The following is a 25,619-nucleotide window of genomic DNA, read 5'->3' on the forward strand; positions in this document are numbered from 1 at the left end:
GAGCACTGGGAAAGGAGAAGATTCCCAGTCCGCAGGCCGGATGGAGACGCGCGTTTATCAAGAAATGCCTGCTCTTGCTTGAACCTGATGGAACAAGGCTGTGTTCAGCACCGTCTCTAACCCCAAGGCGACGGTGCTGCTGGTGTGGACTCTGAGATTCCGGAGGAGGACAGCGTCAGCTGGCTTTCCGCCAGATCCTAGGGGGAAAAATGCACTAAATCACAGAAGCTGAATCTCTTTCAGACCTTTTGCAGGTAATGCTGATATCAAAATGTGTCACACAAAGAAGCGTACAAAAGGATTTAAGGAAGGCTATTGGGATAATCAATTAAACATGCTTTATGAATCACAAACCTCCACTTTAACATGTATGTGGACATTGTACATGTGGTATAGAGGCATTTCATTCCAAGGTCAAGCTCACCCTCCCCTATACATGAAGCTCTTGCTCCCTGAAACACCTGCATGACATAACTGTTGCATCACTGGACAGGCGTCAGGCAAGGAAAAAGGATATTTTCCCATCAGAATGAAATGCAGCCCACCTTATTCCGAATGTTCCCAGGTTCCTCACTCCTGCTCTAAATGAGGCAGGCAGTCCAATCTCGCGTTTATGCAAACGGCTCCTGTCACTTTCAGCGGATGAAACTGCTTCACAAAACGTCTCGCTCTCCAACGCCACAACGGTCACTTCTTCCAAACAGCAACCTTAACCTAATTGGACATCGCATTTTTTACCTGTATATATGCAGCTAGATGGGATAGTCTTTGTTCTTTTTTGTTATCAACAGTGGCATCACCAATGGTAATTTGTTTTGGCTGTTTTTTGGCTAAAACAAGTAGCCGTCTGACAGAAGTGTGCCTGCCACTCATTGAGTCTACATCTGTCACATTTTTTTAAAAGGCTCCATTTTAGCAAGCCACTGTACCAGACAGCAGTGTTGTGAATCAGATATTATTACCGGAGAGAAACCGAAACATAAAAATCCACTTATCTATGCCTCTTATAAAAATACTTTATTTCATAAATGGTAAATATGTCAAATAATGTAAACGCATTTCACATTTCATAGTAACACATACAACTATGAATTTCATCAGAAAACCCCTCAGTCTTTTGCAAGTTATTAAATTCAACCTAAATTCAATATAATTTAGTCAACTGTCTATAAAATCACATTTCACTAATAGCCTATGTACAGACTTCAGTATGCTCAGATAGAATAAAGACATTGTGCATTTTTTATTCTTTTGTTTTAGTCTAATCATTGATACTGAACCATCTGCAGCTGCTTCTCAGGCTGGTAACAGCATGCAGTACGTGTGAGCGTCCGGTATCCACGCTCTGCAATGGGGAGGTATACGGTGTAATGGAATAAGGAAGCAGGCAATCACCCTGATCAACCATGCCGATGGCTGCTTGACAGAGGTCAGCGCTGGGTCACTCCGTCCCTAGGAGGGAGCAGAATTACATCCATGAAGAAAGTTGGCAGTCAGTATAATGGCTTATGGAAATCACGCCTTTGAGACATTATGTTGTTTACTGTATGAATTATGTATGTTCTTACTATGTGGTTACATTTTTACTGGAATAATTCAGAAAGAGCGTAACTTCCTGATTCCTTCATCAAATAATAAAAAAGGCCACCAATTATTATTACTACTGTGATCAGGGAATCTGATTTATTGATTCAGATCAGAGTGTGGTCAAGACAAATAGCGTATTCACAAAGTCACTGTGATTGTACAGCCTGGCCTAAATACATCAAAGTGAGAGTCATCACTAATCATCACAGGCCGTGTGACCACCCAGAGCACGCTGACAATGCCCGGCTTGAAATACATTACTTTGCCAATGCAAATATAAATATATAACTGCTAAAGGCAGAGGAGTGGTACAGAGACTCATGGAGACCTGAGTCATCTGACAGCATCCCTAGAGTTCAGCAGACAGCTCTCTCTCCCTGACACACACACACACACACATACACACACACACACTTACATGCGCACACACATACACACACACACACACACACATACTTACATGCGAACACAAACACGTGCGCACGCACACACACACACACACACACACACACACATACTTACATGCGCACACAAACACGTGCGCGCGCGCACAGACACACACACACATACATGTGCATACACGCGCACACGCTTGCACACAAAAAAAACCACACACACCTTTTAAACCATTCCATTGGTCGTCCCATTGCAACACTCAAACCAAACCCTGAACCGTATCCAGCGACACACTATTCAGGCTTCTGCAGTGGAGCAATACTACCATAGAGTGGATCACACTGTTCCTGCCAAGTTCAGGGACTGTTAAGTTCATGACAGAACAAGTCGTTAGAGGTGGAGGGCAATGCATTTGTGCAGTCCAAGCAAGCGAGAAAGCTTCACTCACTCTTTAGAAATGGCTATTATTTTCAGCCATTACATCAAACTAATCACATACAGGTCACCAACAGCATTATGGTCTGTGTTGTGTGTATAGAAGTGTTATCTAATGTTTCTGGTGTCTGGCAACAGAGAGACAGCAGCTTTCTCCCAAGATACCAATTAACCAGAGCCTGCCCAGAACCAAAGCTATGGGCTGCTCTCATATAATCTCCATTCAGAGAGTGAGTACGGGGGCTTTTTTTTCCCAGCTAGCATAAATAAGTGAAGAAAGCAATTAGTGCAGGCTATAGAAACACATTCTAGAAGCACAGTCTAGAAACACATTCTAGAAGCACAGTCTAGAAACACAGTCTAGAAACAGTCTTGAAACACAGTCTAGAAACACATTCTAGAAGCACAGTCTAGAAACACAGTCTTGAAGCACAGTCTAGAAACACAGTCTAGAAACACACTCATGTGAGGACAGGAAGACACAGAGCAGTGTGGATGGTTCTGCTGCAGAAACGGACTCTGGCTCACTACAGTATTTCTTTTACCTTGCAGATGAAACAGAAGGCAAATCTGCTTTAGATGCCACAATATTATTGTCAGGGCGTTTTATTATACCCCTGTGAGGACTAAACAATGGGGGTTCTCATTACAAAGGCAACGTTTTCAAGAGGATGTGATATTACCCTCCTCCAGTCTGTTACACGGCCATTAGTTTCATATTCAAGTCTCCTTCAAATTGCAGCCAGATGTTGCGTGGAACCACACACTGGACAACAGAATGGAAGGAAGAAGGGCATGATTGGCGTCCTCCTTTGTGGTTGACTCTCGCATTTAAGAAATTAAGCAGGGACTGCACGCGTGGCGCCCAGAGCAGCGAGACAAAGGAAGCTCGCTGGAGACAGCAATTCAGCATCCTACGCTGACTACGAGAAAAATGGGAGCGTCTGTCCCTCACACTAAGTGCAGCTAAGAGAAAAGAGCCATGCGAGTGACTTCACTGTCCAACTCCAGTGCCTGCAGGAATTCACGGCGCTGTGCAACAGGTGGATGTACGCAGCCAGGTATTAATGTGGTCTGATTAGGTTGAGGTTTGTCTGTGGACAGACGACATGGTGATGGAGTGAGCTGGTCAGGGGGAAAGTGATTTTCACATTTAAAGATCACCCCCATTTAAAAGCATCTAGTTTAGAGTCCTATACAACCTATACAACTTCACTGATGCCTGATTCCTTCATCAAATAATATGAAAGGCCACCAATTATTATTACTACTGTGATCAGGGAATCTGATTTATTGATTCAGATCAGAGTGTGGTCAAGACAAATAGCGTATTCACAAAGTCACTGTGATTGTACAGCCTGGCCTAAATACATCAAAGTGAGAGTCATCACTAATCATTGCAGGCAGTGTGACAGCCCAGAGCACGCTGCCAATGCCCGGCTTGAAATACATTACTTTGCCAATGCAAATATAAATATATAACTGCTAAAGGCAGAGGAGTGGTACAGAGACTCATGGAGACCTGAGTCATCTGACATCTCTACAACTTCGCTTAGAATTGTTGCAATAACTGTTACAACACAGTCTTCTTCAAAATTACTGGGGTCCTTGTTGAAGGTTGAGCAAAAAAAAAAAAAAAAAATGTCTTTTTGTTGTTCATCAGGTGAGAACTTTGAAAATATTACAGAAATCTTGACACTTAGCAAACTCCACACACCAAGTTCCATCTGACTAGTTGACACTGCAGATCTGGTGAACTCAGTATAAAGCATTTATCCAACTGTGAACACTGGAGAAAGTTTTGCTTCTCAACCCGTCCTCGTCAAATGTACTTAATGCAGTTATGGAATAACTAAAGTTTGGGAGAAAGACCATGGCTGAAACTCCAGCCTTCCTTCTTATTTATCCTCCAAAACTTCACCCTCTTCTCCACGATGAATTTTGCACCCCCCCTCTGCATCTCCTCTCTCTCTCGCTGCAGAAGAAAGCGCTGGCTTGTCCAGGCACCATCCAGCACTCCAGCCCAAAGTTCATTCGAGTTCTTGCTCCACATTCATATTCATAGCCAACACTTGCAAATAGCCAAACAGATTCGTCACAGCTGCAGGTGCTTATGGTATTTTCAGGTGTAAAGTCATTTCATATAGTCATTGCCTTATTCATGGATTCAACACCTTTCTCATTTTATTTCTGTGTTCTCTGATCTTTCAAATGTTGATGGATGTTTAAGGGTGTTCCCACCTTTATATCTCAGTTAAACAGTAACGTATGTAGGACCACTTATGTGTTTGGGTAAAAAGGTTAAATGGGAATGGGAATATGAGAATGGGAATATACACTCAACAGTCAAGTGCCCATTGTGCACATACTGGACTTTGTTGGGTCCAGCTGTCTTCTAGGTGCTTTTTATAGGAGCAAAGTCTCTTTGAATCCATGCACAGTCATGAACGATGAGCCGGTGTTGTTCAGGTGATGATGAATCAGTCTCAACACAGCAATTATTTTAGATCCTCCATCTACGTGCAGCCACCAGTGGTCCTGCCTTTAAAAGCTGAGCAGTGAGGAAGACCTGGAATACAGCTGAAACAAACCATGCTTGGAAACACATGGGCTACAGCCTCTCACTACTGTTTTTACTCATTAAAAAAAAAGATAATCATAATCATGGATAATAATGATCTATCATTTGTACCATTTCATAGCGTAACATCAACCTCATAAACAACAATATTTTTTAAATTTTTGCTCTTCGTTATCAATAATGGAACATATGCAACATATGACTGTGCCGACCAATCACGGTCATCAAACATTCATGTTACAGGAGATTTCAGAACTCCCAGCCAGCTCAAAATAAATTCATGAAATCATTTTAATAATTTTCCGCATTAGCCTAAAACACACACTGCACAAACTACCAGGAAACCCTAACATCATTTCGTGTCATTTTTTTATGTACAGTGAGAGAACATTAAAATGATATTCCTTCAGTTCAGTAAACTGTCTGGAGGGCCTGAATGCCTTAGAGTTACAGCCTGTGACAAACTGCTACATCTCACATTCACCATCTGTAGCAACATTTGAAGAGATATCGTAGAGCCTATATCAGCCATGGTGACTCTGTGGCACTGGCACAGACACACACACACACACACACAGACGTACGAACGCGCGCAAACAACCATTCCCCCCACGCATGCAGGGCAAACAACAAAGGCCTTTTCTGTTCCTGTCGAATGAGACCAATCACACTTGAGTGGGGGGGGGCGCGGCATCTTCCTTTGTTGTCGTGCGTTTTAGACAGCTCTCCAGAGGCGTGCGGCACAAAAAGGAGTCAAATGTATTTTCTGATCACAGAGGTGAGAAGGGCCTGCCATCAGCAGCCATCTCCTTCACGATGGCGGCGAGGGTCGCAATCACGGGCCGAGCGCGAGCGGCACTGATGGATGGAGTGAGAGGGTCCCCAGCCTCCCACTTCCACTGCCCTACCCAGGCGCCACGCGCTGCTCCGAGACAAAACCGCTCCACAGCTCAATTATATACAGATTGACAGACACATTATGCCATTATCGGCGGTCCGTTCGCCCAGGGGTGGGGACAGGTGGAAGAGCGCCCAGCCCGCACACAACTGCGACATTGGCGGGGCTCCGGGGCTCCCGTACCACACACATGCGCAGCTGCCTTGGTGCTCTGGGCTGAACGCAGCAAGGGCATGGAGACAGGCATCCGTCCCATCGCTCACTCGGGTACCGCGCCACTGCTTGGTACTCTGAGCACAGTCCTAGCTTCTAACGGGGGAATTCAGAACAATCGCTTTTTAGGTGCAGCTGTTTTGCTCAACTCTTTAGTCAGAGACAGCACAGAGTGCATAAACCTGACTCAAATGGACGGGGAGTCCATTTGGATCCAACCCTACAGGGACAGTTGCGTTCCACAGGTAAAATAAAGTAAATAAAATAAAGTGGTCACTTTTGTTTCCAGACAAAAAGTCTTTAATAATGGTAACGGCACGTCTTAGACGTGCAGTGGCTGGCTGTACCCCTGTGGCACGCCTATATTTCCCAGCACCCTGGTAGCAGATCTCTACTAGCCCCAGAAGTGGCTGACGTGAGGCAGGCGGCACGCTCAGGGTGAGAGGCAGGCTTAGTGCCTGAATGCGCCGTCTGGCAGTGACCTGTGAGAAACTCCCTCATTTAGCTGGTTGTGTACCAGGAGCTTGAACTTGGGTCAGCATTTTTTTTAGGGTTGCATGTAGGTGGGAGAGCTAGGTCCATCCATATTTCACATCCATCTGGGGCTTATTTTCAAAAGCAGCGTAGATGGCACACAGCCAGAAAGCTTGGCATTTACTGCTGAGTGGGCACAATCTGAACATCTCAGATACAGTACATGACGGTTTCTTTAGTTAAATCTGATCATTGGTTTCATTACATACAGGGAAAGCAGCGCAGAACATGGAAGAGTATAAAATTATCCACATGAAAATCTACCTGGCCTTGTCCCCATGAAGGACTAGAGAGATGTTTGTGGTGCTTCTAATCATTACATTTCCTTGCCAGTCCACCATGCAGCTTTGGTTTCTGCAGTCAAACCTCACTACGTGTGATTTTTAAGGTCTTACTCATACGTTTAATTCAGGTCGTGTAAAATGACTGGATGTCTGGGTTAGAATATTTTAATGACAAAACTCAATTGCCCCATATATTATACCTAGCTTTCAAAACGAGAACAAAAAAAATGTAAAATACAAAACAAATCCCCAGAAACCGACCCTCCTCTTACCAGAAGCGTTGCAGTTATAGAGTTAGAGATAATCATAGCCATCTATGTAAGTAATGTATTGTTAACATTTTAGTATCCTTGATAAATGTGCCTTGTTTCTGAAGGGGAACATGAGCTGTGGCCAGGATGAGTCATTCAAATAAAGCTGCTTCCTCACGTATCGCCGGTGACATTATGCACTCGCAGGCACTCGTCCACGTCACACAGTGCAACTGCATCTGTTATTGATCTGTTGAAACAAATTATTGTTTTTGCATACAGTGCAATCAGTCGCAATGAGCTGGTTTGGCTTTGCTCCACATGTTTAGGTCTCTCCCGATCCTTATGTTTTGATGTTCTGTTTTGATCTTCTTGTATATTAATGAGTTCTCTCATCAAAGATGCGGTCATAAATGGCATAAAATAGATTCATTCTGATCACAGTGATTTAGTCCAAAGTCTCCAGCTCTAATGCCAGAGTTTTAGAGTTTAGTTTTAGAAAGACATGACAATGCATGAACCCCTTACAAGAACTCAGACTGTTGCTATAGGAAAGGTACACTGTAGTAAACATTACATCTCAAAACTATAATGACTGTAATATTCACACCCTGGAATAACCACAGAACTGTGACAAACGCTCTTAACACCAGCGTGAAGGCTCGATTCTGTCCGCCAAAGTGTGCTTTGTTACTTGGAATCCAAACTGTGTACATGCCTATGAAGCTACTCAGTCCATCCTTGGTTTGGGATAGAGCAGTGTATAGAGCACTGTATAGAGCAGCTGTATAGAGCGCCGTATAGAGTACTGTATAGAGTGCAGTATAGAGCACTGTATAGAGTACTGTATAGGGCGCAATATATAGTACTGTATAGAGTACTGTATAGGGCGCAGTATATAGTACTGTATAGAGCACTGTATAGGGCGCAGTATATAGTACTGTATAGAGCACTGTATAGAGCGGCCGTATAGAGCGCCGTATAGAGTGGCTGTATAGAGTACTGTATAGAGTACTGTATAGGGCGCAGTATATAGTACTGTATAGAGTACTGTATAGGGCGCAGTATATAGTACTGTATAGAGCACTGTATAGAGCGGCCGTATAGAGCGCCGTATAGAGTGGCTGTATAGAGCACGGTATAGAGTACTGTATAGAGCACTGTATAGAGTGGCCGTATAGAGCGCCGTATAGAGCGGCTGTATAGAGTACTGTATAGAGTGCAGTATAGAGCACTGTATAGAGTACTGTATAGGGCGCAGTATATAGTACTGTATAGAGTACTGTAGAGAGTGGCTGTATAGAGTACTGTATAGAGCGCTGTATAGAGCGGCAGTATAGAGTACTGTATAGAGTACTGTACAGAGCACTGTATAAAGCGCTGTATAGAGCGCAGTATAGAGTACTGTATAGAGTACTGTAGAGAGTGGCTGTATAGAGTACTGTATAGAGCGCTGTATAGAGCACAGTATAGAGTACTGTATAGAGTACTGTACAGAGCACTGTACAGAGCGCTGTATAGAGCGCAGTATAAGTACTGTATAGAGTGCAGTATAGAGCACTGTAGTTTTGTAATAGTTTTGTATAGTTTTGTTTGTATAGATTCTATATATTCTATATATTCTGTATATTCTATACATTCCTTTGTATAGTTTATTGTTGTATAGTTTATTATTGTGTAGTTTGGTATCGTTTTGTGTAGTTTATCATTGTATTGTTTTGTATAGTTTTGTGTGGGCCTTTTTTAACCAGGAACTTTTTTATTCCACAAAACAGGCAGAATTTGTTTACTTCAAGTCTCACATATTTTGAATAATTTTCAAATTTGAAGTCATAGTCAAGAGGTTTTTTTTTTTTCCTTTTCAGCTTTACATAAACAGTGACAAAAGAAAAAACAAAAACAAAATAACAGAATAGAAAATGATGTAGAATAGATGTAGTCCATTATCAGAGACGTCACCACGAAGGCCTCCCATGCTTGCTAGACTGGCACTGAGGACTGAACTGCTGGTCTCAGCTCCGCCCTCGCGAACGCGCCCCCGGTGAGGGAGGGAGGCGGTAGGGATAAGCTGCAACCTGTCCTAGCCCACAGTCCAGGTGATCATCCTTCGCCACCTGTGAGACAGCTTGTGCAGCCTTGCCCAGGAACGCAGAGAGCGAGCGCGGCAGGAGACAGCAAAAAATGCCTCCTTGTCTGCTTCCTTTGCCAACGCCTGAATTTGTTATGCAAACTGCTGAGTGCATTTTCCACATGATATACTTTAAAGAAGATAATCATTCTCTGGGGGATGTGAGGTAGAAATTTTATGATTTGCCCATCAATGTCTTATTTATAACTCAGAGTCGGCACTGAATAACAAATTTGCAGGTTTAAAAGGAGATACGGCCATGTGAACAGCAGTCATGACTGCTGCCCTTATCATGATGGTGTTTGAGAAAGCACTAAACAGCCCTTGGATGGCCATTGTCTAGTCTCTTTGGAAAGAGCCTCCTTAGGAACATGTGTAGGGCAGATAGTTTGGTCTGCAAAACATAAAAACACATCAATTACGCTTCTTATTCCACCCCCAACCCCCATCCCCCTCCAGAAAAAACACACCTAACCTGAGTAGATAAGTAAACAAACAAACAAACAAATATAAAACATTCTTTCTGTATGATCACACTTTAAACACCCTCTTTGAATAGTTATTAAGCGTAATTGAAAAATGTTCATGATGTTTGTTTGAAGATACCACGCTACCAAGTCACTGGTATCCCTGACCTATTTTACCACAGATATACTGCAGCCATAAAACTGCAAAACAATGGCTCCCAACAGTCTCTGAACAACTCTGTGATTTTCCGCTGAAGAGGCCTGGCGTGGTTTGGAGACCGAGGGTGTTTATTGTCTGCGTACCTGTAACTAACTCATTATGCTTTATGAGTTATGACACATTAAACTGGAAGCTAGCTGCTTTACAAGGCGATAGTGTTGATCTCGAGCTGTAATGGAGGGCCCATGCGGAGGTGACTTCATTCTGTCTAAAATGTTTTCTGTTCAATGGGGATTTATGCACTAGCAAGGCTTGTTAAAGTAGCCATACCTGCTACTCAACGGTTATTTACTAAAAAGAACAATTTTAGCTTCAATTTTAGCTGGTGACAATACACCACCATTTAGCCAAGAAGAAGAACACAAGCCTCTAAAACCATGGTAACCTGGGTGTAGAGATGCAAGGACTGTGTTTTTAATAAACACAACAGGGTGCACAGAAATATATATGACTCATTACATGCGCACTGTAATTTACTGTGTAGACATTATTGGACTGAGTGATGCCTTGGTAATACGTTGGTAATACAGCCTAGGTAATAAGAGAACAAGTCTGAACTATATACTGAACCTTTTCATTTTCGAGCATTTACTGTGCTTCTAACAGGCTTTTTTTTATTTGACCCAGTTTATAGTAACAGATTTGGTACTGAGGTGTTAGACCATTGAGCAGAGAATTACTGGCAGAAGAAAATCTCCTCACCCTCCAGACATGGAAAAATATCACAGGTGGTGGAGACCAGGGGGGTCATCCAAATCGCCACTTCCCAACTGGAGCCATGGGCCGTGGGAGAAAGCAAAGGCTGGGTGCAATATGGCGCATTTTCCCCCTGGCCGAACAGTTTGACCTCCTTGTATAAGTCAAGTACCAGGAGAGCTTGAAAATAATTAAGAGTCAAAAGTGACTCCAACATCTCCTTAACGATGTCCTCTTCAAGTAGGAATGGACATTAAAGCCCATTGAGCCTTCCCAAAGCACGTCCTGGTGCCCTAAACATTGCTGTGTGTGTTCAGTGTGAACGCGCTTTAACAGAAGTCCTTCCACTGATGACAGTTCTTATGCTCTGGAAGACCTTGAAAAGGATGGCAGTTCCATACACAAGATATGGAACTGGAATAGGCAAAATAGGGAACTAGAGTATGCAAAATATGGAACTGGAATATACAAGACATGGAACTGAGCAGATGAAATAGGTACCCAGGTCAAGGCATGTCCAAAACCTCAGCCAGCTGAGTCATAGCAGCTGCCCAAATTGAAATGCCCAGTGGTGGGAAGCTCTTTTAAGTATTACAAGTTAAACCTACAACCATAAGGGAGGACAAAGAAAAGAAACATATTTTTTCAATTCAGCCTGTGCTGGTGTGCAGATAAGAGTGTCCTGTCTGAGTGCTTGTGCTTGAGTCCTTTATCGGTGGAGAAGAGAACCCTGAACCGTGACTAATGCAAGGTGGCGCGTCGGGGAGCTCTCCGCTCACTTCTCCCCCCGCCGGCCACTCTCCGGACGGGGGCCGGCAACACGTCAGAGCTCCATCTGCTGACCCTTCTCCCCAACTCCACACATGGCCTCTGATCCCCCTCCCCTCCACCTGGAGGTGAAGCACTCGAGCACCACAAGGTCCCTCCTAACCAGGATTATGCAGGGACCTACGGAAGGGTCTGGGGGATGGGTGGGTAGGTTGGGTGGGTGGGTGGGGGGGCAAATTCACCCACAAGCTAATGACACAAAACAACTTCACACTTTAAAGGCTCAGATAATGCCTTCATCCTCGCATTAGATGACGTAACGGCCCAGCTAGCAATCGAAACTGCTCCATTCCTGCTAGCACTTTACTGTGACCTCTGCTCTGCGCCTGTGTTTGTGTACTCCGGCAAAAAAATGCAATAAAACAATGAAAAAGGGAACATTTGGCTGACTGACATGAAAGGCAAAGTTCAAAGGGATACCGAATTACAGTGCAGTTGCATCATATGAGGGAGAAGGGAGTCACTTGCTGAGGAATATGAGTTCTCAGATTTGAATAGAGGGCTGCAGCCTGAAAAACGCTAGAAATTTGTCTTGATCACGATCTGTTTAATATATTCTGACACAAATTTGATGGCAAAAATGTGTTCCAGTCAGATCAAGGAAAGAAGAAAAGGAAAATAAAGAAGTGAAACAAAAGATCTGTGCAAATAAATAGCATTTTTACAGAAGAACAGCAAGTCCGTTTTAGCATATAGATTGTCACTTCTTGTTTTTCAGCGTCGTATTTCTCTTGAATGTGTAAACAGAACTAACCATGTACTACGAGCATACATTTGTTTGAAACGATATTTCCTCCACAAATCTGCCTAAATAGAACATTTTTCAAGAAAGCTCCTTATTCAGTCATCTATCTGTAGATCCTAGCAGCCTATACAACAGGAATCACGGCAGGTTTTCATTGCCTGACCACAACGGTCTAATTGAAGCTTGACTTCAACCCAGAAGCCATGTGAACACACCCTCTGATCACCACACGACCTCCACACTGGGCTAAACACAGGGCGTTTCCCTTCTAAAGGAACATAATAACACCCTTCTATTTCTGCGCAGGCAGATGGGAGCTCGCCGTACGTTAGCAGCCGGTTCGCAATCCTTTATTTGCAAGCCGACTGTTGAATTCAATTTTGTGGGGATATTGCGATTTATTTTGGCATAGGTGTTCTTTTGGGGTCCTGTCACCTTTCAAATGAACCCCTGCAGGACGCATTCAAATAAGGACACGCAAAACCCTCAAACGAGACGAGACACCCTGCTTTCAGAGCAACAGATGATCCGGCACTGAACGCGCGGGAGATGTTAGACAGTCATTTATGGGGTTTTTATCAGATGGGGGCTAGGCCTTATTCCAGCGAGACTGAGTGGGTTCGGTAAAGTGTCCCCTTTGCTTTCATCTGCTTCCCGGTCGCAGCGTTTCATCCTGTAGAATGTCGGAGAAGCTTTGGTAAGACCACCGTAAAAAGGGCAACCATAAACCCAATAACAGGATAAGAAACTTATTTTTGGCTATATTATGAACATAAAAGTTGAATTAGAAACTGTTCTTATCAAGCTTAACTCCGGTGTCTGTGAGTTACCAAACAGCATGTGAAAAAGATAAGCTCACGCAAGCTCAAACGTACGTTCCATACCGTTTCTCTTCTTTTTTTTTTGCGTCTGCCAACAGAAAGAGGGGGCATGTGGACAATCAAAATGTTTTTCAGTATTCAAATATGCATGAATTTAGATTGCACAAGACTCCTTAATACCGCTGCCAATGTGAGGAGGAAGGTGAAGCAAGTAACAAAATAAATGTCTTTTGAAACTACAAGCAACAGGTGAATGGGAACAGGCAGGTCCTCTGACGCCCCGTGGCAGACAGAAAACGAGTCCTCTGCTTCTACTGACAGAGTCGGCCATATACTGTTCATCCATTTTAGTTTCGGATTGAGTTTATTTGACAAGTTGGTAAAACATTCTCAGGCAGAACATGATAAAGCTTAACAGCTTATTTCAACTAAAACACTCGAGAAGGCAGATGCAGCAATTTACCAGGTGGCCAGTAATAACTCAAAAAGACCAATCAAGCCTTAAGGGCCGACCAGTTAAACCAGTTAACGTCTGATTTAGTACGTTTGACTGCTGCTGACAGTCCAAAGTTTTAAACGTGTGGCTGATAGGAAGCAGCACGGCTACTAAGCGCAAAATGCCAGTCACAAAGTTTAGCATCGTAACCGCAAAAGCAGAGAATACTGGCTCACACTGATCAAGTAATGACCACAAGACAAAATGTAATACAGACGCTCAGTGTCCATAAAGTTTAGTGATACAAAAGGATACAAAAGTGACTGTGTTACAAACTGTGAAGTCGGAATGATGTATTCAGGACTCCGATGTGGCAAAACATCTCATCAGAAAACAAACAAACAAAAAAATGTGACGAAATATGTTGTTCAGAACATTGTGCTTGTTATCCAGGAATAAGTAAAGGACAGGATACACTTACAGAGAAATCTCAGAATACACTTACAGAGAAATCTATTACAAACATGCAAAGATGGAACAGTACCCACTTCAGGGTCCATAATGAACTGGAGTTAAACTGGGAGTTAACTTGTTGACCGTGTTAATCAGAAAACTGCTTCCTTTATATTATGATGTCTTTCATGCTACTGAAAATGTCACCAGTTTCAACTCGGGGCTAATATCTCTAAGGACACAACCTGGTCTACAGACAGCACCTCTGTAGCGAAGAAGACACGACAATACGTCTGCTTCTTAAGGACACGCAGAAAAAACCTTCACACCTTCCACAGAGCCGGTGTATACAGCCTTGCCGGCAACGTCGAGGTCTGGTGCATCAACTGTGCCGGAGAGCAGAGGGCCCCCAGGGGCCAGGGATGAAACGGGCCCTGGGCTGCTTCAGTAGGCCTCCCCTCCCGCTCGTCTGTGCCATCCGTGTTGGGAGACCATGGCGAGCAGCACCACCAGGGACGCGTGCAGCCCAGTCGAGACCCCTTCACAAGGCTGCCATCTGGCAGATGGTACCGCGGCATCCAGCCCAGTACCAGTTCCACCCCCCCCCCCCACCCACCCACACACACACACACACACACACACACAAGGCCATCGGGATTCTCAACCTGCCTTCTTCCAGTGCTTATAATGACCCACCTCACTCCCCACCTCACTGTCACTGAAAACACAGCAGAGGGGCTTCGTTTGGGTAGATGGGACTTTTACATGGTGTGTTGTCAACTGTCAAATAAATTGAAATGTATTTTTACTGTTTATCATTTAATGCTTCAATAAGCCGTTTGTCTTGGTAATACTCACCAATGTTTGTCTACTGCTCATCACCTCTCAGAATTGTCTGTTACTGTTTAACTATTGTCCAAATTTCATGTAGCACTGACAACCCGGACAATATCATTTCCACTGCACACACACGTACAACAGATATCACAACAAGGTGTACCTTAGCTCGACTTTAATTTTAAAAGTGTACCCCGAAAGGACTTCAGCACAGGCCGAGGCAAGATATAAATAAATAAATGTCCAGTGCTGACTAGACTGTTTTCTCACACTGCAGCAAAACACACTAGCGTATGGTTACCTAAGCAGCCATCCACGTGAAACAAAGCCGCAGGTCTGCTCCGCTACACATCTGCCCCACTAAAACTACCCAGCTTTGCCGATTTGCCCTCAGCCAGTCCTGCGCTGTGCCTCGGTTTTCCTGCGCTACTCCAGAACTCCCTTGGACCGGTTCTGCGCATCCTGGTAAGAGCCTCTGCAGGGCTCCTGAGCTCTCTTTTACAGTGTAACCGTAGAGAAAGCAGGCTGTTCTGGAGCAAAGCAGATTGCTTCAGCAGACCACAAATGCTGACAGATGGCTTCTCAACCTTTTTCCCTGGCAGCCTTGGCGGTTACAAGGGAGCACTGCAAGAAAACCACCCATTTGGAAGTATTTTTGGAGTTGTTCTCGGTTCTTAGAACGGCAGGCTTGAAATATCTTTCAGACTTTAAGGGCGCATGCAGAGCAATAAGAATGAACTCAATAAAAAAGATCTGGAGTAACAGAAGTAATCCACAGTGAGGAGATGAACGTAATATTTACTGGAGAAGTTTCTGAGCTGCACCTGTAGGGGACCAGCTGTCATCTATGAATGATTTCACTCTCTGCTGCGTCAGTATTCCATTAGAATTAACTGTGCAGGATTATTCATCTCTGAAATTTCTGAAGGGTAAAATAATCTCAGGTGCCAAATGCAGCATTTGATTGAAGCACGTTCCTGATAGGAAACAAACATAATGCAATATAGATAATTGAAACTATAATCTGTCACATATATAATGAGGACATTTCAGCCATCTAATTAAATGGGACAGCAAGGTACTTTAAGGAAACAGCACTGATGTCTTGGAGGAGGATAGAAGCACGTCGAGGCAACAAAAAGATCCTCCTTACCTCGAGGTTGCCACGGGTGGCCAATATTAGGTAAATGAAATACTCACAGAAGACACAAGAAGTTTCATTAAGACCATGAAGGACATCCCTAATAAAATCCTTGGCTTGACATTAAGGAGGTCCCCAGTGATGGCTGATTAATTGGAGGCGCAAATGAAAGCTTGCTAGAGAATTTCGATCTCGTGAATGCATCTTATCCCAAATAGTCCTTGCAGACAGAAAGAATCTGTCAGGAGCTGCACGTAGCACGATACAGCCTAACATCCAAATCCCCCAACCATCCACCATCTCCACCACCTCCACCCAAACCCTCCAACGTCCACCGTCTTCGCCACCCCCACCCAAACCCTCCAACCGTCCACCATCTCCACCACCTCCAGCCAAACTCTCCATTGTCTCCACCACCTCCACCCAAACCTTCCAACCCTCCAACATCTCCATCACCACCCCCATAGCCACTGTAACTTTATCAAACTATAAAGAAGAAGGCAAACAATCCTACTGTAAGAATTTAGCATTTGAGTCTGATGACATAAATAAACAGGACGTCTGAGAAACATAATGCACTTCTCACAACTTTACCCAGTGTGGAGAGAGTTCCAGAAAAGAGCCCAAGTTCACAGCAGCAGTCAGAGACTGTTTAACAGAGATGCAGTACTATTATCTCTTTCTTATACCTTAAAGCATCAAAGGCGAGCCAGTGACAGAAAGCTAAGCGTGTTCAGCTAGGAGACAGGCTACAGGAGCATTAGCCTCAGCTGCTGTCACTCCAAAAAGGTCAACTTGAAAACATAAAGCATACATGAAAGGAGGTTTAGCCTCTTAAGCATCATAATGCTGTCACATGATACCAGTGTCATCCACTCAGTGTAACAAGCAGAAAATCGCAACAATAAGAAGCCCATTGGAATGCGCTTCCACACTTTGCCGGGAGAATACAGTTAGCACCTTGACAGATCCAATGTCACTTTTGTGGGCCTGGTAGTACTGGTCCTTCAATAGGTTGTATAAAGGCTATATGTCATGTGAACCAACAAGCTAGACTGATAATGATTTAAAAGGCTGGACGAGACAGGCCCCATAAAAGGGCTCTGACAGCTCATCTGCAGCAGCCGGTTTCCGACAGGATGTCAGCATCGCAGAACAATATGTCCCGATGTCACCTCCAGATAGGCTCGTCTTGACTGAATGCCCGATTGGACTCATAAATTCTGCGTCTAATTACATCCACAAAGGAAAACACATGCCCTCTCACAAGCCTTTTGGTTGACTGTTGAAAGAAGCAATGAACATCGCTATCATACCACTTGCCATGTGGTGACTAGCTCATATGTCATCATGATGGCTTAATATACCATAATTAGGCCAATGCAAATGTCTGTTGGCAGGCCAATAGTAATGTGTTGACCTATCAGAGATGTTTGACTTAAGAAAGCTCCACTGATGGGAAAGGAAAGGGAGCCGATGATACCGGAAGGTAACTCGCTCAGCCACAACTAATGGTTGAAAACAAAAACAAACATAAATTACATAGCTGCTGCGTTCATAAGTTGTTAAGAAATTACTACGCATGATCACTAACCAAAGAATACCTTGCACAAAAAAGACAGAAAAAAACTATAACCATATTATTCATCATTTTAATGCTAATTTATGCACTTACACAAAGCAGAAAATCTTCTTGTATTCAACTGGACCTAAACAAGGTCTCGTGCATATGACATGAATCATATGACCATTGGTTACAATTGTTTGTTTGTTTGTTTGTTTTCATAAACCCAACACTTTTTTGACAATAAACCAAGACAGCTGTTACAAATAAATTATTTGAAAGATTTTTCTGTCTAAACTATATGTAAAATCACTAACCAATTTTGTAACTCTCTCAAGTACTGTCCCTTTCATCTCTTATTGACATAAACATTTATAGACCAGTTGTGATAGTGGAGGGTTAATCCCCTGAAATGATATAATTACCATTTCATGGATTACTGCGTGTCTTCTGCTTTCATCATCCAGCCATGCATGGTTAGGCATTTGCAGTGTTCGCCTTGCTTTGTTCATTTCAGACAGCTAAGTGCAGGACGAGGAGATCAGCATTTAATAAATAATGATTTGTCATACAGGTCCATCAGAGTAAAACAAACTCATTTAAGACACTGTCTACTTATTCCTGGTTATGCACTGAAACAATGAATCCAAATGCTTTCGAAATGTCATAACCAGGATTAACAAGACAATTAACCACACACTCTGTCTGTCGTGCTGAATGGCGTTATAGTGCTTTTCTTTATTAGAAAAAACAAGATTTTTTTTTTAATTAGGAGGAAACCCGTCACTGTTAATCTGCGATCAGAATCGCCCCTTCCCGACATCCCACGAGCCCGGCGTCAATGCCTTCCTCTCCACAGCTGTTTGTTTGTCTGTCCTGAACCGCTGATAAAATGTGAGGCGCTAAATGAGGTTTCACAAATAGTCCAACTTCCACGGCAGCAACCCAATTATCATGGCCGAGATAACCTCTCCTCTGTCAGGGGGAATTAACCGTCGTCCCGGCGATACCTTTCTTAGAGCCATGGCGCCGTAGTCAGGAGTCGTCATCACACTTGTCGCTGGTTAACCCCGACGTTATGTGGAACTAATTATTTACAGTTCTGCGGGCGGCGGCTTATTTACATTTGCGTACAAAATGCCAGTTTGATAGATGTCACCACAGTCCTCCCCGGGCCCTCTTCACACTGTGCTCAAATAACGCAACGTTTTAGTTTCTGCCCCCTTTCATTATGTTCGGCTTTTCCATCCATCTCTCCAGTCGCCTTCCACATGCCATAGCTGCAGCACCCTGTGGAAACACATGGCATCTCAAGCCTGCAGCCAGAAGTCTCACATCACATATTGAGATCAGTTATTAAGTTCGTGGGCACTATATTAATACATACTATGAACTGCATAGCTGATGTTATTGTGCATGTCTGTCATTCGATATTGTGTTTTGTTACTGCCGGACAGCACCTGAAATACTAGTGTCTCCTTCTAAGACGAGAATACTATGAATGTTACAAGAACAATTTGTTCTATTGCAGGAGTTTAATTCAGTTTTATTCTTAAAGCAAATCAATGGCAATGATTGGATACAGCTTACTAGTTATGAGAAAGATAATGTAGCCTGCTATGCTAGCTATACTACTTTATCTACATGTTCCAGCAGCTAGTGGTAATAAAATTCTCTACAGAGAATTTCTGTCAAACCGGCATCTTATTAAGGCTAATGTTACCTGATAATTCACATTTCTCACAAAGTAGATTCAAACTATTTTAAAAATTCATTCTAAAATAGTTTATTACACTGGTAGAAAATCAGTATATCAGGAAAATTTCTTTATTTAATTTTGTTGGGCATTCACTGGCATGGTCTAGCATACACAGTGAGCAGGGTGTTCGTGGAGGTTTTAAACAACGGTGAAAAAAGAAAAGTGAAGTGCTACGTCTGAAGGAATAGACTACAATAGCACTTGTGTTCATATAATAATATATATGTATGCATTATATAAAATGATCCTTCTTAAGCCTGTGAGCAATGATCTTTGAAGGAGCTTACCCACTACCTATCACTGGGATTCCTCTTACATGAAGAAGGAATGGCTGGATTATATCCCGGCAAAATAAGACTTATCTGCGGCGCTTGTCACAGGTTATAAGACTGAGTGACTTTGTTGTGACTGTTTTCCTTCTCTGTCACCAAGGAGGTTTTCAGTTCCACCGACAGCCCACGTCCCCCGGGATCATGATCAATAGTACCCGGCTTTAGCCGGATTAAAATGACGTGCATAGTCCCGCCGTAATCGACTACGACAAGGGTGTAGCTGTAGTAGATTAATAAAGGGAGCTCGTCGCAAGCACTTTGATAACACGCAAACAGTCTAACCTACAGTCTTCTCCTAAAAACGTTATTTCTTTGGGGTGCTTCGTATTGTACCGGATGACCATCCCTGGAAATGACCCACTGACCCGCTTGGGATGGTGCGTTTCTACATACCACTGGAATATCAGAGGATACATTCTCGTCATGAAACACATTAGATAATGGCGTTATCACAATTAAGCCAGTTGTGACTGTGCAGACAGATGCTGCCATCACACCACCGCATCTTGCTTTAAGTAATGAGATTAACCACTGAGAGTTTTCAGTGGCCTGACACTCTTAAGTATTTAGCAGCTCCAGCGAATCACACCTTCCCTCTGAGCCACCATCTGTGTGTCCTATTGATCGCTCACTCGCTCTTGCTCAGACAGCTGGAGTCCTGCTCTCCTGCTCGCCTGGTCAATGGTTATCTGACCTGCAGTCCAGACGGCATTCAACATGACACTATGGCTTCTAGCTTGTATACCCCTCTCCCCATAAATGGTCTGAAAAGCAAGAACTAATAATCTTTTCTTTTTTTTTTTTTTGTATTCGACTTCTGCGCGAACTCGTTTCCAGAGACACTTTTGGGCCCCTGTCTGCATCTGCATCCTCTGATCCAGAGATTTCCAGACATGTTAACAATGCAGTTCAATCTCTAGTCCCTATCTATACAGTAGAGCTTACAGTAGATATTACGCTACTTGTTTACACGCTGGAGCGTTTTCTCATGCATGCTATCATCTTCCCTGTATTTAATTTCTGTGCCATCAGTCTGCACACGCTCCACCTGAGGGGACACAACAATGACAAGTACGTGATCATGCTTACATACTTCCCATAATTCATCATCAGTCTTCATAGAACAGAGTATTCCCAGTTATTTATCGTAACACTGATTTAAAATGCTGCTAGTTTGGTCAGACCTAGCTGCTTATGTCCTGCACAACAGTGGTAGCTCTCTCGGCAGAGTTGGCTGCTGTTATTAGGAAGCAGACTACAAGCTAGCGTTTTCCCCAAATGACCCCCTTGCACAAATGCTAGCGGATAGACTCCTGCCTGGAGCTCTGGGCAGTTGGCCGTTCCGTTGAGCATCAAGATCAGGTTGTAAACAAGCTGGTGTAAGCCTGTTTAGAATCAACAACAGTATCAATATCAACAACAGCCAAACCTCCCTGAGTAGGCTAACTTTGCATCCAAGTTCAGGACTCTTGCGTTGTATTCTTTAGGCATTAGACATTATCTTTAGTCAAATTCGGGGGGGGAGTCCCCTCACCAGAAATGTAATATTTTAAGAAGAATGGAACAAAGAGATTGTCAGCTCAGCTGGGTTTTTTAAACAGCATCTAAATCGCCACATCAAATAAATAAGCAAGTAAATAAATAAGGAAATAAATAAATCCAAAGGAGGAACAGGAGGTACAAAAGTGGTCTCTGAAAAGAGGGCAGTGAAAGGACGGAGGTTCTGTCGTTAGTGCGCTTGCTAAGTTAGTCACAACTCGCTGAGCTTTCTATCCACCTACCCCTGTATCTGATCCTATTACTGACCTTTCATGAAAAAAGCCATGCACGGGCACACGCGGCTAACTTGCTTCTCAGTAAACGCTGAAACATAAATATAGGAAAAGCTGCACCGTATACAACATCCTCAGTAATCTAACAAGGAAAGATCACACAGATCAGTGGCTCCGGGATTATTGCAACACTACATCACTATTACTAGTGGTCTGTGGCTGCTAGATGAAGCAGACTAATCGGCACTGGATGAAAAAAAACAACAAAAAACCCAACATAATTTGATCCTTCCTTTCCTCCTTCGTTCCAAAATGAATCAGGCTGTCAGTGACTAGGGTAGACAATAGGCTAAGTCCATGAAAGACAGGGGCAGAGTGAGAACAATGACATATTTATCGCAGCAGACGTGAACTCTCTTCCCCTCGTCATATTCCTCTCTCATTACCGAAGCGCTGTCATGATTGAAGCATTCTCTCTCCACACAACCGGCCTCCAATCTGCCACCTCTAATTGACTGTGCTACACCACATCTTGCTCAGCGAGAAGCACCCCGTGTACCAATGCTTCATGTTTAAGCACTCTGGCGCTACTCCTGCGTTACAGGTAATTCGCGAAAACGAGAAGGAGATCTTCACTCCGCGCACTCGTCAGGGCGCATGCAGAAGACATGACTCACTCAGAGGAGAGGAAAGTGTGCAAAAACAAGGCTCATTGTGTCATGGGGAATGAACAACACAGAAACCCTGTGCACTCGAGCACAAAATTGCATTTTCTCATAGCTACATTTGGTTAATCTATTTGATAAAGGAGTAAATCAGATATAGGTGTTCAAATGCTAGACAATAAAACTGGAAGTTCAGCTTCATAACTGAGCAGAAACACATTATTACTTTCAACTGTACTCAGAATTTTTTTTTTTTTACTAGAGATTACAAATACAAGCTCACTACTTCAGTCAAAAATACTCAACTGTCAAAAAAGTCAAACAAAAATATTGATATACTATTGCTGTGAAGTATGAATATAACGTTACCATATGACTAAAACTGTTGATTTTAGTTTTGTAACTTATGTTATAAATCTTAGTAATTATTAATAAAAACATAAAAATATGTTTAATGGAAATATAATGAAATATAGTCTATATTATTATGCAAAAATGTACTGGACTCTCATGCAACCTGCTTATCACTTCATGAATCTGAAAACACACCATATGTAACTCATCCGCCCTACAGGTTACCAGCACCCTCCCTCAAAAGCACGAGCAGGAGCTATGGCCAAAATGCAGCACTGTCCATTATAAAGCACGGGTAAGTCAGGGGAGAATGCAAGTCTCATTAGCTAAAAACCGCATGGCCTTAAGCAGAGACCCAAATTAGTGATGTGAATGTTGTTGACCTAACCAGAATGTATGTGATGTCATCGGTACAGAAATAGTGTTGTATTATTAGTTCTTATTAATGTAACAGATGGGTGATAGAAAAAAAAAGTACCATAATCTTTCATAAATGCAGGCTTACACAATTACTACTGGGATACAGTTCCTACAAAACTAGGCAAAATTCTAATACCAACATATATCTTTATGACAGGGAATCGTTATGTAAATCAAATTTACATAATGCGGTAAGTTGACCATATTGTATCAGATCCGCAATAAAAAATTCAAAATAAAACCTAATAGTGATATTTCTGTCAGCAATGATGCTGTCAAGTCTCTTGAACATACACATGCATTGATGGATTATAATATGGTGGTTTTGTCTTATTTGAGAAGGCCTATGGATGAAACATTTCAAGGAAAAGCTCATAATGTCCACTGGCACTGATCACCAAGGATTTCTTGTATGAGAGTCGTCTATCCAATATGACAGAAAACTCAGAGCGGATACAAAAGCTGGACTATGTTTCCAGGATACAAATCTCATTCTTTACACTAATCAGACACACAGCCTGGAACTAATGCAAATTAAAGTTTGCCTGGTTTATAAAAAAAAAAAAAAAGGTGAAGTAGCCACTAACATGTCATGTGATGTCACGTCAGAATCTTGATTAGACCGATGTGGTGTTAATTATTATTAGCAATGTGTCAGCTCACTTTATAACTAATACACGGCACTAATATACTGTTAGAGAATCCTATCAGACCTTCTTGAAGATGCACAGTTCCAATTATCCCAAGGTGCCCAAAGGAATTCCATATCAACAAATGTAACTGTGGTAAAACTGTTGCTGTACTGCAGTAATTAAGACAAGCATGGATAATGTATGTAATGTTCTGTGTAGCCTAATTCACCTTCATGTCACATTAGTGTGAGATGTCATATTCACCCTGATGTCACTTTGCTGTGACATTCGTACATTAAAAGGTCATCGAGGCGTGAAACTACAAAGCTTCAATACACCCTTTTGCACAACTTTACAAGCCCTGATACGGGATTTAGTTCAGAGTCGCCAGATGCACAGACATACGAGAGGGAAACGCCAGGAAAGAATGCCGGTTCATCTTCAGACAGGGTTCTTAGCCAGTGTCTCGCAGTGAACCTGTTGATGGATGCGATGCCGGAGCAGAGAATCCCACAAGTCCAATTACTGATACTATTAAATGTTCTCTACAATCGAATGGCATTTCCCCTGCATATAATGGTCGGAAAGTGCAATGGTATGCCAAAGCCAAGCCAGATGGTCTATATCTTCTCTACAACTGTACATGAATGTCAGCGGGATGCCACTTCGCGAACCACGGCGAACTGACGTGTGGGGTCATATAGCGTAAAGCAGGCGTGCGTAAAACACCGATCACCAGCGAAATGAATAACTGACTTCAAAAGATCTCTCCGTCATTCCGAGGAAAACGCGCAGTTCTCTCTGCTGCCGCGCTGTCAAAGTCGGGATTTTTTTTTAAAAAAAAAGCTATCGTTTTACGCACGACGTAGAAAATCACCGCTCGATTTCCATAAGAACCTCTCGGAGTATGAGTGTCCCAAGAAGCGCTCAGCGGTAGTTCGGAGTTAACCTCCTCTAATTCCGCTTCCACAGACTTTATCTTCTCCATCTACTTCTGCAGCATCGGTAGGCTACCTTCCTCGAGTTTCCCCTATTTAAACAGCGAAACTAATTCATAGCGCTTAAAGGACACCAATGACTAGGATACAAAGATTCATAAACAGTTGATCTGAAAAGAAAGTGAAATACGTTTTGTTTTAAAAACACTCCAAACGCGCGCAGACCGCAGAGAAGCTTTACGGCGAACATCGGTGCTCGGGAACGTGCGCAAGCATTAGCTTCAGCACTGCTTTATAGTCGCTGCTCGGATTTGCCGAGAAACTCAATATACCAAGTCGCGTAAACTTTAATGGCTCACCTTTATGTAGAAACGTCCCTAGAATCAGGCAAATAACGAGTGAAACGGAGAGAGATCCGCTCGCCGAGATCGCCATGTTTAACACCTGCTTCAGACTGGCGGCGCCAAATCACCTAGAGACGGTCATGGGATAATGAGATGCGCAACGGGGAGGGAGGACACGGCACCACAGCCACAAAACACATTCATCTGTCAAAGCACGACAATAAACACGCTTCTCCCAAAGAATAGCCTGTTACCCACTGGTTCGTAAGTCTATAAATAAAGTCTTAGCTAGCTTTTACTAATTGTCCTTTTGGAATTGCGCGTCGCTTTTCATTTCAAGTTAGTTCAAGTGTATTGGGAATAATGGCTCAAGCACGGGCTGCTGGCTTCCCGGTCTGGCTCTAAGTATTAGAGTTTATCCTATGTATGAACTTAGGAAAGGGGCCTGAACTTAGGAAAGGGGCACTCGGCCATTAGACTGCCGTGCTGACCCCGTAACAGGCCGTCAGAAACTAATACCGTGTCCGAAGTGAGGAGTTACGCAAAAGGCCATCATTTCATACACGAACAGCGCCCCCTGTGTTGATGAGTGAGGATCGCACTGTGAGACCAGAGCTCCTATGATGATAGCCCTGGTTTCCAGAGTGTGTTCAGGGATTCCTGGGCGAATAAAGGAGAATAAAGAATATAGCCTGACGTTTTAAAAAAGGCGTCCAAATAGGAACACACAGAAAGCGCCGTGGGGTGAAGAACGGTTCTAGTCAGTTCTGCTGAAAAAAATCGATTTGGCCTGGAGTTCAGGAAAAGGTCAAAGCAGTTATATATTAGGTTATTTTACTACTTAAAATTGTACAAATTGTAAGTAAAGCAATGAAGTATTTGTAATTT

At 43.1% G+C, this 25,619-nt stretch overlaps 1 protein-coding gene across 7 annotated transcripts in view; it reads right to left on the minus strand.

The window, feature by feature from the left end:
* Nucleotides 1-24,850, minus strand: part of cadm1b (cell adhesion molecule 1b) — a 98,571-nt gene extending 73,721 nt beyond the window's left edge. For 6 of the 7 annotated variants that reach the window (XR_014117783.1, XM_027022400.3, XM_027022401.3 and 3 more), the window contains exon 1: nt 24,747-24,850. Coding sequence is in view for 6 of the 7 variants with exons in the window: in XM_027022400.3 (XP_026878201.1) it covers nt 24,747-24,822 (76 nt within the window). In the remaining variant the exon portion in view is untranslated. Of the gene's footprint in view, nt 1-1,395; nt 1,424-24,746 lie in introns of those variants that run through there. The other variant, XM_081699670.1, reaches the window with a different exon arrangement.
* Between the last annotated feature and the right edge of the window lie 769 nt (nt 24,851-25,619).

The sequence above is a fragment of the Electrophorus electricus genome, chromosome 17, assembly GCF_041902795.1.
Source record: "Electrophorus electricus isolate QZ-2024a chromosome 17, ASM4190279v1, whole genome shotgun sequence".
Taxonomy (NCBI): domain Eukaryota; kingdom Metazoa; phylum Chordata; class Actinopteri; order Gymnotiformes; family Gymnotidae; genus Electrophorus; species Electrophorus electricus.